Here is a 14,195-nt window from a genome sequence, read left to right as displayed (position 1 = left end):
CAAGACTGTTTCCTTTCTTGAATCACTGCTTATCCGAACTGCTGCGTGGTGGTGGCTTTGGGCGTTGAATGTTGATATCTCTCTTAAAAAGTGTATGGTTGTGGACTGTAACATAACATATCTACGGCATTTGGTCTCGTGTAGAAGACCGGGACGGGAACAACTGACTTAATGAACTATTCCCTGTTTTTGTTTATTGAATTATTTGTCTCTGAGTGAAGCTATCTTGACGTTGATCTTCCCTCTCAGCCTCCCCCAGATGTGGCGTGCGGCTCTAGCGTCTCCCCCACACGTTCCGTCGACGACATCCCATTTGGGCGGCTCCAAACTAAGCTCCTCCCCCACTTCCAACCTGCATCTTGCAACTCCAACCAAGTCGTCATCTCTTTAGACGCCGCGCCTGTGACTATTACGCCACAGCTTTATATATCAGACGTATTCCTTTAACACTCTAGGGATATGGCAAGCTTCACACCCGAGCTCCAAGGAGCAACCCCTCCAGTCCTGCCCCCGAAACCGGGCAGCCATGAGACCAGTCGCATCGCGACACCGACGTCGATAGCCGGTCCTGCACCTTTCGAACCGGGCAGTAACCGCGTGTCGAGCTCTGTGAATGATGCTCCGGCGTCGATACCGGACCCGGGCGACCAATGGCTTCCTCAGATCCTCCAGGATAAGTCGTACGTCATCACATGGGCTTTGCTTGTGTCGCATCCCGCGCTGACGTGCTCTTGTGTAGAAAACAAGATCTAGCTGAGATACTCGCCAACCCGACACTTCTGAACGCCCTCGCCCATTCACCCGATTCCATCCACCCATCCCTCCTAGCTTCCCACCAAGCGCTCTCATCAGCGCTCAACGAGAACATAGAACTAGCCGGCCAGCTCACTGATATGGAGGCCCGGCTAGCACATCAGCGCGCGTCCACGCAGGCACAGTTGCTTGCGACACACGCGCTAGAGAGACAGTGGCGGCAGAAGCAGTCAGACATGGACCACGCGCTGGCGCCCTTTTCGCCAGCGGCGCTGTACCAGCAGCTCGGACAGGGGGTGCAGGAGCAGGCGCTCGTGTGCCAGGCCATGGAGGAGAGCTTCCTCGAGGGCGAAGGGGAGGGGGCGCCGGCCACAGAGAGGGAGGTTACGGACTGGGTGAGGAGGTACAGGGAAGCCAAGGTGCAGTCTTATCTGCGGCAGGAGAGGAAACAGAGATGGGACGAGGGACGGGTTGGAGGATGGCGATGAACAAGGGATGTGGTATAGAATAAGTTATTTGTTGGCGAGTACAGTGTTCTTGCTTTGGTTGAGTTTGTGTAGTTGCTATATATCGGCTACCTACACGCGAAGACTTATGATTCATGATAGACATCATCCCCTGAAACAATACAATCACGTCTTGAAATGTCTTCTATAATGGTCGTTCAACTCGTACAAAGACTGCCCCTTTTAAGGACAGGTAAGAATACAGTTGGTTTCTCAATCAACAGCCTCCGACTTTCACGCTAGGTGCTGTTGAAATGAATATGCCATACCACGCCACAGCCATGAACCGACGCTTGCTCTCTACAACACGGGTATCTCATAAACTCAAAGGCCGCCCAGGTTTTGAATGTCTCTCTTTTTTTTTTTTTCCTTTCTTAGAACCGGCGGGACCAAGACGATACAAAAGATGTCTTCCTCTTCTCATTCCCATGGTCCTCCCTCACTCACAGCGCGCTAAATGGACTCTTCTTCATGTCTGGGCTACGCGGGCTCATGGGTAGCGCGAACAAGTCATCCTCTTCGTCCCGTGCCCGGAACCTGACTGGCGCCGAGGCGGCGCCAGTGACGTCTCCATGCAGCGCGGCATTGAGGGACATCGGAGCTGCGCGAGTGTTGGCGGCCATGGCTTCGTGGGACGAAACGGCAATGTCGGCGCCTAGCGGGTGGAAGGGCCGGGACTGGCTGATTGGGCTTGTGAAGGTGTTTGCTGCCGAGTGGTTAGCCTTGTGCATACACGTAAAAGAGTGACTTCGAGGTACCGGGTGTGTTGGGCGTCAGGTCTGCAGGCGACGTAGCCAGTTTGAGGCCCTTGAGCTTATCTCCCAGCCGGCCCGTAGGTGACCTAGGGGCTGCAGGGCGGGTGGACGGCTCCGTGGGTAAGGAAGGTGGGCGGATGAAGGTATCGAGGATCCATTTCCGCTCGGCGAGAGCCATCTCGACGCCCACGCCCTCTGCATTATTGCGCAGCTCAGCTGCAACCTCACGGTCTATCGCGGCAAGGCGTTGCCGTGCCCATAACGTGTGCAGCACGCCCCGAGGTCCCGGGTCTGCAGCTAGGCCAGGAGGGAAGATGGCCGGGAGAGGCTTGAGGGTCAAGCTCGGCGCTCCGGGAGGGGTGATGGTGATGGTGGCAGGGACGGTGGCATCTGCGGGAAGGAGGAAGTAGACTCGGCGTCGGCGGGATGAGGTGCTCGAGGCTGATTCTGGATCCGAGTCGGGCTCGGCGGCGGGTAGGTTTGTAGACTTGCCAGGCCACGACACCTGCCAGTAGGTGCTGCTGTTGACAGCATCTGCATCTGCACCAATACCAGTGTTGGCAGCGGCCGAGGCCGGTTCCGCAGCGGAGACGTCATCGGTGCTCGGAGCGGAGGGAGGGTCGGCGAGATCGGCGGGAGGATCATCGGAGGGAGCGGGGGCATGGACGGCGTCGGGATACCACTCAACCATGAGCACCTTTGTGCCAGCATCACTGAACTCAAACCTGGCCAGATGCTGGGCGGCCGTGGTAGGGACGACAGGGGCTCCGTCGTCAGGCCGAGGAGATTCCGGCTCTAGGTCGGTGGTCATGGTCAGGGCGAGAGATAAGAGAGATGATGGCTTGTTGTCGTTATCGTCACCGTTCCGTTACCCGTCCGGGTGGGATGGCTGTTCGGTGGTGTCTCACAAAGACCTGACCAGACCAGAACAGAACAGAATAGACCAGGGCTGAGATGAGGCTCTGCTGACGCGGAGCGTGCAGTGATGGGATGGGCGGGGACCTGAAAGTCTAGGCCTCCAAGCTCAGCTCAGCTCAGGCAAGCTCAGGCCGTGGGGATTGATTGCCTGCTGTCCCCGTTGTCGCAGTTTCTTGTCGTCGTGGGCTTGTGCTCCCAAGCCCAAGAGCTAGAGGGTCCCGCTCGCTCCTCGTCGGGCCGAGGAGTCTCGATGGTTTGAAACGATAAGCCAAAAGGAAAAGGAAAAAGGACAGGTCAAGTCACGTCCAGCCGGGATAGCGAATTGGACGGCACTTGCTCGGTTGAGGAGCGGATGCGAAGCCGGAGGAGGGTGACGATGACGACGCAGACGCTGCAGCAGAGAAGAAGGTGGAGGGGCCGGTATCAGGAACGTGACGTGACTACTGACTGATGAAACGAAAAGACAGTGCGTTAAGGACAGCACAAGCAACAACAAGTGAGGGACATTGTCTACATAGTAGATACAAAGTGGAGATGGGGAGGACGGATGATGAGAGCGAGGAGGGGAACGGACGGTGGATTGATGTGATGGATGGAGCCTGGAGCTGGGGAAAGCTAGGATGGGCACTCGTACGCGAGAGATGGAGCTAGAATAGAATTTAGAGTGGGCAGGTACAGTCAGTACAGTAACTACGCGTCTCCAGTCCCGAATTGGATCCCGGCATCTGCTTGGTCAAGGTCTAATAGAAGCCGGTTACAGAGAGTACAGTACCGTCCTGTATGGGCTGCAAAGCAAATCGTCGATGGATGCTCGGGTTCTGGATACTTCCAGAGGTATCCATACAAGCTCAGGCTCGGGTTCGGGAGATGATGGGTTCTGTACAGTACTGTACTGTAGGTTCGCGGATTGCGCGGGACGAGGGGAAGGGGAGGGGAGCGTTTCAAGGACCCGACGAGGAAATGACCCAATCATTTGAGGTCATTCAGTGGACAATACCTAGGGACGATAACGACAAAAAGTCATGAAGAGACACGTGGATAACAACATGACGCGACTCCAGAGACAGTGCTTCGGTATCATCGGAAGAATTTCTCTGTTTGTCGATCGATCGATGTCTTTTTGACCAAGAATGCCATGGTCGTCGAGACTTGCTTTCAAGCACTGCAACGTTGATGCATGCGAGAGTGAAAATGTGTTGACGTTATTCGCAGTGGGTGAATGTGATGTAACGGCCCGGCCGTATCTTTCTTTTTTTTTTTTATTATTTTGGGTTTTTTGGTCTGTCATCCAAGTCAGGATCCGTGTAATAAAAAAAGGGACCGCCCCGGAGCCGGAGTTTGAGCCTGGAAGGCTACGTAATATTACGGCCGGGGAATTTCCAGACATTCATTGCTACTCTACCTACTGTACTGTACCAGCCTGCGTGCGTGTTGGGTGCTAACAGTCAAGAATACGTATCTTGCAGATCACTGTGAAAGGCCACGGGGCTAACGGACTCGGACAGTAGAGATGGAGTAGTGGAGTTGTCTGTGTCTTATGTAGATGCTGTCTATGTATAATGTAGGCCTCAGTATCAAGCAGAATACACCATAGAAACAACCAACTCCAACTCCGTTATCTATCACCATCCATCCTATCCTCACTTTCAATCCCATTCTATTCTACAGCATGATTTCCCCCTTCTGACCAACCAGAGATCCAGAATTTCGGATCGGCGTCGACGAGACATTGGACATTGGCCTGTCGCGGATGGGCTCAAGAGCCACCGCAGTAAGGCCGGGGACCACTACGGAGACGCCCCCCCTTCTCTCACCACCAACTCTTCAGCTTTGCCTAATACCTTTTTGCCCCCCGTCAGAAGTCCCCAGTTTTCGGACCTTTCCTTACTCATGTTCAAGAAGGCTTGTTATCAACTTTGTTTCTTTTGCAGTGCTTCGTCTGTTGCTTGAATGGCCCACGTGTAAGTGTCCATGTAGTGCCGAGAGAGTGCCTACGGTTTCCAGAAAAGAAACGGGTCTTGAAATCAGGGCCCATGAACCCCTCCTCTCGTCAGTCAGAGACATTGATCGAGCAGAGACGGTGCTAGACTCTGCCTGGTAGGTATTAGCGAGCAGGCGGAAATGGGATCCTCGAGGGACTCGGTTCTTTCTTTAGGGCCAATGTTGCATTCACAAAAGGGATTTGAGATATGGTTCTGTTCCAGCCTCGTCTCGGTTTTCCTTGCTGTATTCAAACAAAGTCAAAGTATCGGCGGATGTGATGTGAGCATCAACCGCACGCCACACTGGCCCGTGTCTGGCACATCACAGAGGAAATATTACATGGTTCGGGCATGCAACACGTCGAGCCCGAGTGGCATGGCATGGCATGGCTACGGCTTCGTGCCCGAGAGGCCTGGAAACCTACTCTTTCAGAAGCGCCGCGGGTACGATCCCGCCTCTGTTCCCTGCCCTGCTGGTCCCTCACCTTACACCTTGCACTTGATCCAGCATGACCCCCGTGCGCCATCACGACCTTCTCGGCCGGGCAGGGTTTCGGCCTCACTCGACGGGATGGGGGTCCGGTCCCCATCTTAGCCGGGGAGCCGAGAAGGGGAAGCCAGGTCAGGTCAGGTCAGGTCTGGTACAGTAGATGAGATGATGATGGGGCGGCGGTTCTTGTTTTGTGATAACGACGGGGTCGGGTCAGGGCACCGAATAGAAAACCCGCGTTGGTCTCGTGAGTCGATCCATGTTCCGAGTAAGCATGCGATCGGAGATACTCCATACGGTCGGGTCCCCTCTTTATCCTCATCCCACCCGTTGTCCTCGTCCAGATGTAGCCGTCGTTTTTTCAGATGCGAGCCCTGACCTGCATTGCCTATCCACCACGTAACTACTGTAACTCCAGCATGTATGTCTGGATGTGTGTCTGAGCCCGGAGCAGAGGACCATTCATCGGCCGAGCAGGGGCAGATCGAGCGAGGTTGAGGTCTTCTTTCTGGTGATAGATCATAAACCTACAAAGCTTTTTCTGTTACACCTTTGCCTGGTGCCGGTGCCTGTCCGTCCATCCCCAGAGCCATCATCACTGCCGTGATTGTCGTCATCGCCCAGTGTCATCATCAGTGTCCATCTCCCATCCCATTGTCGGCCTCTTGCTCGGTCAAAGGCTCGGCCGGGGCTGCCCGGGTGGCTGTTGGTCCCGAAGGATTTCTTGTCATTTCACCGCAATCATTTGACCTGCCTTTCTTCCTAGTTACTGAACTGTCGGTATTATTCCAGCGAGCAGTAAAGAATCGGCTAGACCTTTTTCTCGGCTAAATAAAAATCTTGAGGTGAGAGAGACACCGAGATACGGACGGCCGAGCCGGCCAAGCTCCGGAGGATATCCAGAAAGGAGCAGGAGTCAAAAGGAAGCCAAGAACAAGAACGCTCCAGCCCCAAGCCTCAAAGAGAAGAGCCCCCAGTTCCAGGGGTCCTCTCTCTGGAAAGATAACCTGACTCCCCAGAGAGGGCCAGAGCTGGGCAACGGGACACACACACACGCGCACACGCACACACCCCAGCTACCGTGCGGCGCCACACCCGGGCCTACTGTGTCATGATGTCCCGGCGCAAGGAAAGCTTCCTGTAAGAGGGATGGGTGCGTGCTTCACTGCTGCTGCAACGTCGTTGATAAGCTTCTGCTGTGCTGTGAATAAACGTGAGAGCGTCGCCCGCGCTGCAGGGCCGGTAGACTCCGCTGGATGATCAATTCGAATAAGGCCGGCCAATTGGGCCGAGTCCGGCATGGGGTTTCGCACTGTACGGCGCGGCGGGCCATCTACAATCGCGTGGCAGAGCAGCAGGCCCCCGGTGCATTCTGTGCTTGATGAGTGCAGTGGAGGGCACCACCAAAGTCAGGTGGTCACTCAATGTACCCGGGCAGTCCCTTTCCTCGGGGCATATTTCCTTGAAGTTGTGGGGAGATTCGACGAGAAGCGGCTTCATCAGCTGCTCGTCTTTGGGGTTCTCGAAGCCGGAGTTTCCTCTCGAGGAATAACAGTCTTCCACGAGGGGACTGCCCCCCCAAATCTTCTCCAGGCCACCCCGTCTCGTCATGGGTGAAAGATGGATCCATGGGATCTATCTCAAGGTCTCAATCCTGCGAGTCTCTCCCCTGGGTCGTCCACCCTCCCCACAGCGACAGCGCCTTTCCCAGGGCCTCTCCACAGTTCGGCCGGTCAAACGCCGCCTGGAGCGAACCAACGTTTGCGCTGCTCGGCCTTGTGGTTTTGTCCGCTGCGGCGCTAGGCCACGCCATGTTCCCCCCATGTCGGTCGGTCCGTCCCCCATCCGCGGTTTCTTTTCTTTCTTTCGTTCGTTCGTTCTGTCGTCCCAAGGGAAGGGCCCGGCGTCTTTTCGAGGGATCTCCATCCTCCACTTGCACTTTGATCATCGGCTCTGTTGCGGTCTTGCGGAATGTATGTACATCCATCGTAAATGCTTGACTGTGCTGTGTTCACTGTCTGAGTCAACTCGCGGTTGTTTGTCCTAATGCAGGAGAATGAGAGCTTGCTGCTGTCTCTCAATGTCTTGATGTTGTCTGCATGTCTGTGTCTGATTTCTGTTCTGTCTGTTCGCTGACGGAATTATCGCCTGGCTTCCTTCTCTGCCTTCTTGTGGGGACGCTACGCTCACTCCTTCCTTCCACCCTCCACTCACTGAAGAACATGACCCTGGTCTTGCGCCCCTCCACGCCCCCTCCGCGCCTTCCCTTCCCTCCCCCGGATTCGTACCGCATGTACCTCCGTACCCTTGTTAGTACCTGAAAGTCCTCTAGTCGCCCAGCCAGTCATCACTCCCTCTCTCGCTCTTTCCCTTCCTCTTCGCCTTGGCCTTGTACCATCATCCTATCCATCCTTCCCACTCTCCCGTTCCGTTACCTTACCTTACCTTACTTCACCCATCCTCATCCCATTCTATCCCCGTCCAATCCAAACCAACTCGAAACACCACGGCTTCGCTTCTCACGATATCGACCGACCGCGACCCGACGTCTTGTTCTTTTCTTTCTTATCCATCCATCCATCCGTCTAAGCGAAGCGCGCTCTTGTTCTGTCGATCGTCATCGCCACTCGCATCAACTTGGCAAGCATCTGACTACATACATACTGCTCCTAGTCCTCGCCAATCCCGATTCCTCCGCCTTATCTTCTTGTCGCCTGCCTCCTCGCCATGCCGAGCATGCCCTCGTTCGCTGCACAATAGAGACGGACGTCTGTAGCCATCTGGGCTGGCCCGAAGGAGGCTCTCTTCGTCCTGTCTTGCCATAACATACGCACCTACATACACCATAGCATCACCTGCCGCTCGTTTTTGCCTCAGCACCTGTCATCATGGCCAACCCTCCACCGCATGCCATGGCGATGGACCCGCCTCACATAACCGAGTTTGCTTCGGAGCGATATTTCGAGAAGCTTAACCAGCTCAACGCTCAGCAACAACACCAACATCATCATCATGTACCCCCGACTCACGACTCTCTCGACGCCTCGACCTCTGCCGCGCAGCCCTCAAGATTCATCCTCCCTCTGCGAGATTCAAGAGCTGCCGAAGTCGAGGCTATCCAACCAAACCAGAGACGCGACAACAAGAGTCGATTTCACAAACTCCGGCATAAGGTTTCGATCCTGCATTCCAAATCCACACATGCTGGGTCTTATGCATCCCCCTTCGCTCCTCGTTCCTCGGTCGAATCGCCACAAAAGAGGTAGCTAATTAGATTCTCGACGCCACCAAACTCTCTTCACATGCTGACTTGAATATCTAGTGCCGGCTTTGATCAGCTCTTTCTCGCATTACCAAACGAGTTGCAGATTCAAATCATATCCTCTCTTCCCTTGACCGATGTACTTAACCTCCGACTTGCCTCTAAATCCTGGCATACTCTCATCACCCTCAACGAAACCACCATCGCCCGATACCACCTCGAACACCACATCCCCGCCTACGCATCTCGCCTCTACCCCGTGACTGATGTCAACGAAATCAACTTTCACCATTTGTGCGGCATCTGGCATCGACTACATGTTGCCGCCAAGCTTGCCTTCCTCATTTGCGAATGGGTCACCAAAGATATCTTCCTCCGTCAAACCGAAGCTCAACGACTCGCCTTTGCTCCCCAGCATGAGCGCATGCGCCGACGATTGATACCCCTACTATTTACCATTTTCCACTTTTTCGAAACCTACCGAAAACTGCACCTGGAGCGCCTGGCTGAGAACGGCGGCCAGGGAATGAAGCTGGAACCCTACACCATCAACCCCATCGAGGCCGAAATCATGAGCATGTACGACGACAAGACGCTATTACGGGTCCACGAAGTATTTCCGCTGGTTATTTCCTCGTTTTGCCGACGACTACGACCTCCGACGTACGTGGGAAGGGTCGAGCGATCACTACGTGGTTACATCCGAGAGAAGCCGTCTGATGAAATTCACGCCGCTATATTATGTATTGGTGGACTACGACAAGTGGAGAGGCTCTGGGAGATCAAGGGATACAATTCACGCCGTGGCGCCGTCGACACATGGGTTAACGGTCTAGTCAAGGAGCAGCCCCGATCAGAAGGCGGATCAAAGGGGAAACGAGGGTTGTTTGGGCGCAAGAAGTCTTTGAGTCACGACGCTCGATCTTCGGGTAGTGGCCTAAATAGGGTCCGCAGCTCCGGTTCGATGGACGACGCCATGGACATCGACGTCAACTACATCTTCAACACAAGCCTTGCCGCCGGCGCCCCCATGTCACCCCTCAGCTCAGAGCAGGCGCAGGCTATGCTCAGCGACTTGCCAGTGCTACAACAAATATGGCTTCCGACGGCTGAGGCCATCATCCTCCAACGACGGGTTGTCGACCGACCACAGGACATCAAGCGCAACCAGCAGGTGATGCTTGATTTGATCCAAGAGGACGGAATGGACGACGAGGACGAATGGTGGTACGGCCGCAGCATCCCCGATTCCGTGCGGCCTCCCATGGGTGTAACCGATGACGATGCCGACTAGAGGGCGTTTGCTTGACCAGAGGTGTGTCGACGTTTTCCTTGGCTGATTCTTCTTTGTTTGCTATGGGTGTACTTGGTTGAAAGTACGCAACAACTACTACTATTGGTGCCTGGGTGTATGCGTGTGTCAAGAACGGGATCATGAGCATTTACACGGCGTTTTTGATGGGCTGCGGAGAAAAGGGTTACCGCGTTGTCTCGTGTGACACCGGAAAGGAGCACTGGCCAGGGTTTTTATTTTCTTTTTTACACTCATCGTCTCTACGCGAGTCTTTCCTATCTGTTATCTATTTCTACTCATGTCATGTTTGGAGCGAGCTCCGTATTGGATGGACAGGAGATGGGCTTCTTCTGTATGTGGGCGGGTAAAAAGGAAAGGGACGGGATACGTTTTGTTGTTTGGCATTCATCTCGACCAGCCTCGCGCGGATAGATATTGCGGGCGTGCAGTGCATTCTTGGTTTCCTTTGTATCTTCCCCCCATCCCATCCCTCTGATGGATGGCACTGGGAACAAATATCCTTCCTACCTATCCTATCCCATGCATTTTATATCCAAAGGCATGAGGATCATCTATATCTATCTACCTAGGTACCGACAAGTCAGAGTCAAAAAAGAGAACGGATATAATTCTTCTGGGTATCTAAAGTTTTGTGTCGAGTTCCATCTACCTTTCCGTGCCATTCGCTGCATAGGTTGTCATGATATTACATCCATCCATCCATCCCTTTTCGTCAGGTATACTATACTATACTAGCAATAAGAACGAGATCCCATGTGCCGTTTTAACGCCTTATTATCCATCCATCCATTCATCCATGCCGAAGTCAAGATGTGCCTGCCAGACCCCCCTTTTTGTGCCGTGTCCGCCCATCATCATATGAAGCAGACGTCCTGTTTCCCCGCTGCGAATTGTATCACATATCGTACCGAACCTGTTGTTTCCTAGAATCTAATTGAACCGAATGTAGAAAGTAACGACAACGCCTTTTCCCCGGATTTTGTGCTGGTGTCGGTCTGATACCCCCCTACCTGCCAATGGCGTGGTATATCCGGTCGCGCATGTCGGGCTCAGCGAGTGCAGCCTCGAGCTGGGTATGGCTATCAAACCCAACAGCTGTGCCGGCGTTCATGGAATAGTCCATGTCGAGGTAGCTCTGGCCGTTAAAGTCCTGGAACTGCGCCATGTTTGGCGCGCCTGGGGACTCATCGGGCTGAGTCTGCGGATGTTGTTGATGTGGCTGCTGTTGCTGGGGGTGTTGGTGTTGAGAGAGAGATGGCCGACCGCTGTAGCCGAGAGCTGCGTTTGTCGGGTGTTGCTGCTGTTGGAACTGTGTGGGAGAGCTTGACCCCATAGTGCGCGAGAAGGGTGCGCCAGTAGCTTGGCCAAAGTGATTGGCCATCTGCCGTTGCTGCTGCTGCTGCTGCTGCTGCTGCTGTCTTTGTTGGTAATGCTGCTTGTACACAGCCTGGGCGGCCATGTTAGACATGTGAGTTTGTGTTCCGGGCAGACGATTCCGCGACCTGTTGACAGCAGCAGGAGCCATTTGCTGGGTCTGATTGGGCTGTTCCGAGCCCATATCTGGAGATTGTTGTGGTTGCGGTGGTTGTTGATTTTGGTCGAACTGATGAATATTCAGGTTCTGATGTTGTTGTTGTTGCTGCTGCTGCTGCTGCAACTGCTGACGCTGATGAGGCAGAAGCTGTTGTGATCGATGGTTTACGCCACCTCCAAGCTGGCTGATCTGCCCCCGAGAGTCGAAACTGCTCGAGGCAGACGAAGACTGCCCGTTGGGTACGATGGTCGGCGAGGCTGACGCCTCCGCGCCGGTTGAGTGAGACTCGGTTCCGCTCAAGACCACATTCTGCCCCATCTCTTCAGAGACTCGGCGACGCTTTGTGTTTTGTGTTTGAGGCGAGTTTCCTGACCGGGACACGACATCAGGAACCTGAAGACTATTTGGCGTAGCAATGGCCTGTATACTCGTTTGAGGGGTTTGTTGTGAAGGCTTTCGCTTCCTGGAAGCAACAGTGGGAGTGTTTTGGGTACTGATTGGAGTTGGTAGTGGTGGTCGGTCGACATTGTTGTCTGCATCTGATGCCACGGTAGGCTCGTGAACAAGAACCGAACCATTGGGCTCTGGTTGCGCAGAGTTGGTCGTCATGCCGTTTAGGCCTGCACCCGTGTTTCCCACATTGGCGGATGGGTTCGCATCTTGTTGGTTTGATGCTGTTTTGTGAGCAAGAGGGGAATCAACTATAGGGTTCGCAGCCGTGGCATTCGAGGGACCGGCGCCACCATCCTGTGTTCCCGGCTGATGCTTGGGTTTGTTCTTGGATCCCTTTGGGCGCCCTCGTTTCTTTCTGGCATGAGGTGTCGTGGGTTGCACTGTTGAGTTGGAATTTGCCTGTGTGACCGCTGTTGTTGCCGCTTGTCCCTGGTCACCCGTGGCGGACGGCTGAGATGCTTCTGGTTCTTGCCCCGCTGGCGTCGACTGCGTAGCCGTGGCGTCGTTCGTCTGGGTAGTTTCCCAGCCAGTAACAACCTTCTTCTTGATCCCCTTGTCCTTCCGGACCTTGCTACTCTTGCTACCCTTTGGCCGCCCCCTGGAGCGCTTAACCGTGACGGGAGCGGCGTCTGCGGCAGAAGAGTTTGCGATAGACGCTGCCCCTGGGGCACCGACTGGGGGGATAGCGGGCGGAGTTTGGGTTACAGCAACTTTGTCGACATTGTCTAGGTGTGGGAAGATCTCAGAAACCCAGGCAACAAACAAGGAGCCTGGCCCATTTGTTCCAGCGCTTTGTGGGAAGACGCCGTCCGCGGGAGGAGGCGCGCCTGGAATACCACCAAAGTAAGCCAAGGCTTTACACAGCTGATCCACAACCAAGATAGGATGAAGGCTTCTTAGAAGCGTGAGGAGACGAGCCTGTTCAGTCTTGGTATCGTGTGGAGATAGCTCAGAAGGACCTGTAGGTCGAGGGTCGATTTCCTGTGCCTGTGGAGGAGGGCTGATCTCCTGGATAGAGGGGCTCGTGGCCTGTGTAGGAGGATTTGAAGCAGGTGTCCTTTCTGCTGGCGCCTTGTCTGCCGGTGCTTTCTCGACTGGCGCCTTTTCAATAGGTACGGCTGGAGCAAGCGGAGGTGGTTGAGGAATCGGCCGAGGAGGCGCTGGAAGTACAGGAGTAGGATAAGGACGGAATCGGACGGGAGGCGCCGGTGCAATAACATTCGGTCGAGCTCTCTTGGGGTGGCGGTATCCCTGGCTGTTCGCAAGTCGGGCAGCGGCGGCGGTTCCCTCGCTTGTGCGCTTCGCAGCAAGGTCTCGCTCCGTCATCTCTGGCCGCGGAACGTCGATCTGCATGACACTAAAGTTTCCTTGTCGTCCGTCGGTTTTGCCCTTGAGCTTGCTTGGGACTGGGTTCCTGATGCGCCCATCATGATATGGACTAAGTCCGGCATTTGGGGTGAGAGTAGGCATGGGAAGTTGCGCTGGTATGACCTGGGGGTTCGTTTCTGGTGGCAGGGAGGTATATTTGAGATGATATGGATTCATTCGAATATCGAACATTCGCGTGCCGTCTTTTAGGCTGCGTATCGACGGCGACACCGCTGCCGTGGTGGTTGACGGCGGAGCAGAGGAGGCATTAGTCGTCGTGGGCTGAGGACCACTGGGCGCTGGAGGACTCGTCGGGGTCGTCGCGGCGGCTGCTATAATATCACCCGAGTTAACCATCCGCCTTTGCTCATATCCGACGGCATCATGGTCATGCCGGCGAGGGAAAACACGTACGCGCCGTCGAGGCCATGGCGATGGCGTCGGGAAGAGTCCGGGTCCCGATGCGCCGAAGAGGCTACGAAGAACATGCCCCAAAGTCGAGCCCGCGACGAGTCGTACAGCTCGAGGGCGAGCGCGCGAGAGTCATGCGACGTCGGAATCGGGCGATCCAATGGCTCGTGGGCGGTTGAAGGAGCAATCGCCTTGAGCAAACCTCGATGTTGTTGGATGACAGTTGAATCCGTGTTAGTGAGTTGAGTTAGTGGATGGCGGCCAGTGCAGTGGGCAAGGGACCCCCTCCCCGTGACAAGCTCCTTCCTAGCCTCGTACCGCTCCGTGAGGGGTGGGGCTGATCTCCAGAAGTGGAAACCATTGTTGAGGGTGTGGTTTCCTTTTTCTTTGAGGGGAACAGCCACGCGTTCGTCATTTCCTCCAGCCACATGTCATCAGCCACAGCCAC

The 14,195-nt window shown here is 54.9% G+C and overlaps 4 protein-coding genes across 4 annotated transcripts; 2 read left to right on the top strand and 2 right to left on the bottom strand.

Annotated features, from left to right (window-relative positions):
* Nucleotides 1-459: 459 nt before the first annotated feature.
* Nucleotides 460-1,241, top strand: NCS54_00052700 (VPS37 C-terminal domain-containing protein; the record flags this gene model as incomplete). Its single annotated transcript, XM_053146177.1, has 2 exons — nucleotides 460-680; nucleotides 740-1,241. The coding sequence occupies 2 exons, from the start codon at nucleotides 460-462 to the stop codon at nucleotides 1,239-1,241; spliced, it is 723 nt and encodes a 240-aa protein (XP_053002152.1).
* A 461-nt stretch (nucleotides 1,242-1,702) lies between these two features.
* NCS54_00052600 (Hypothetical protein) lies at nucleotides 1,703-2,825 on the bottom strand (the record flags this gene model as incomplete). Its single annotated transcript, XM_053146176.1, has 2 exons — nucleotides 1,703-1,965; nucleotides 2,018-2,825. The coding sequence occupies 2 exons, from the start codon at nucleotides 2,823-2,825 to the stop codon at nucleotides 1,703-1,705; spliced, it is 1,071 nt and encodes a 356-aa protein (XP_053002151.1).
* A 5,467-nt stretch (nucleotides 2,826-8,292) lies between these two features.
* On the top strand, nucleotides 8,293-9,960 carry NCS54_00052500 (F-box domain-containing protein; the record flags this gene model as incomplete). The annotated part of the gene is made up of 2 exons (XM_053146175.1): nucleotides 8,293-8,666; nucleotides 8,727-9,960. The coding sequence occupies 2 exons, from the start codon at nucleotides 8,293-8,295 to the stop codon at nucleotides 9,958-9,960; spliced, it is 1,608 nt and encodes a 535-aa protein (XP_053002150.1).
* A 1,027-nt stretch (nucleotides 9,961-10,987) lies between these two features.
* NCS54_00052400 (uncharacterized protein) lies at nucleotides 10,988-13,766 on the bottom strand (the record flags this gene model as incomplete). Its single annotated transcript, XM_053146174.1, has 2 exons — nucleotides 10,988-13,668; nucleotides 13,751-13,766. 2 exons carry the CDS (start codon nucleotides 13,764-13,766, stop codon nucleotides 10,988-10,990), a joined length of 2,697 nt encoding a protein of 898 aa, XP_053002149.1.
* Between the last annotated feature and the right edge of the window lie 429 nt (nucleotides 13,767-14,195).

This window comes from Fusarium falciforme, chromosome 1 (genome assembly GCF_026873545.1).
Source record: "Fusarium falciforme chromosome 1, complete sequence".
NCBI lineage: Eukaryota > Fungi > Ascomycota > Sordariomycetes > Hypocreales > Nectriaceae > Fusarium > Fusarium falciforme.
The sequence above is the reverse complement of the archived record's forward strand: the minus strand, read 5'-3'. Positions and strand labels throughout refer to the sequence as shown.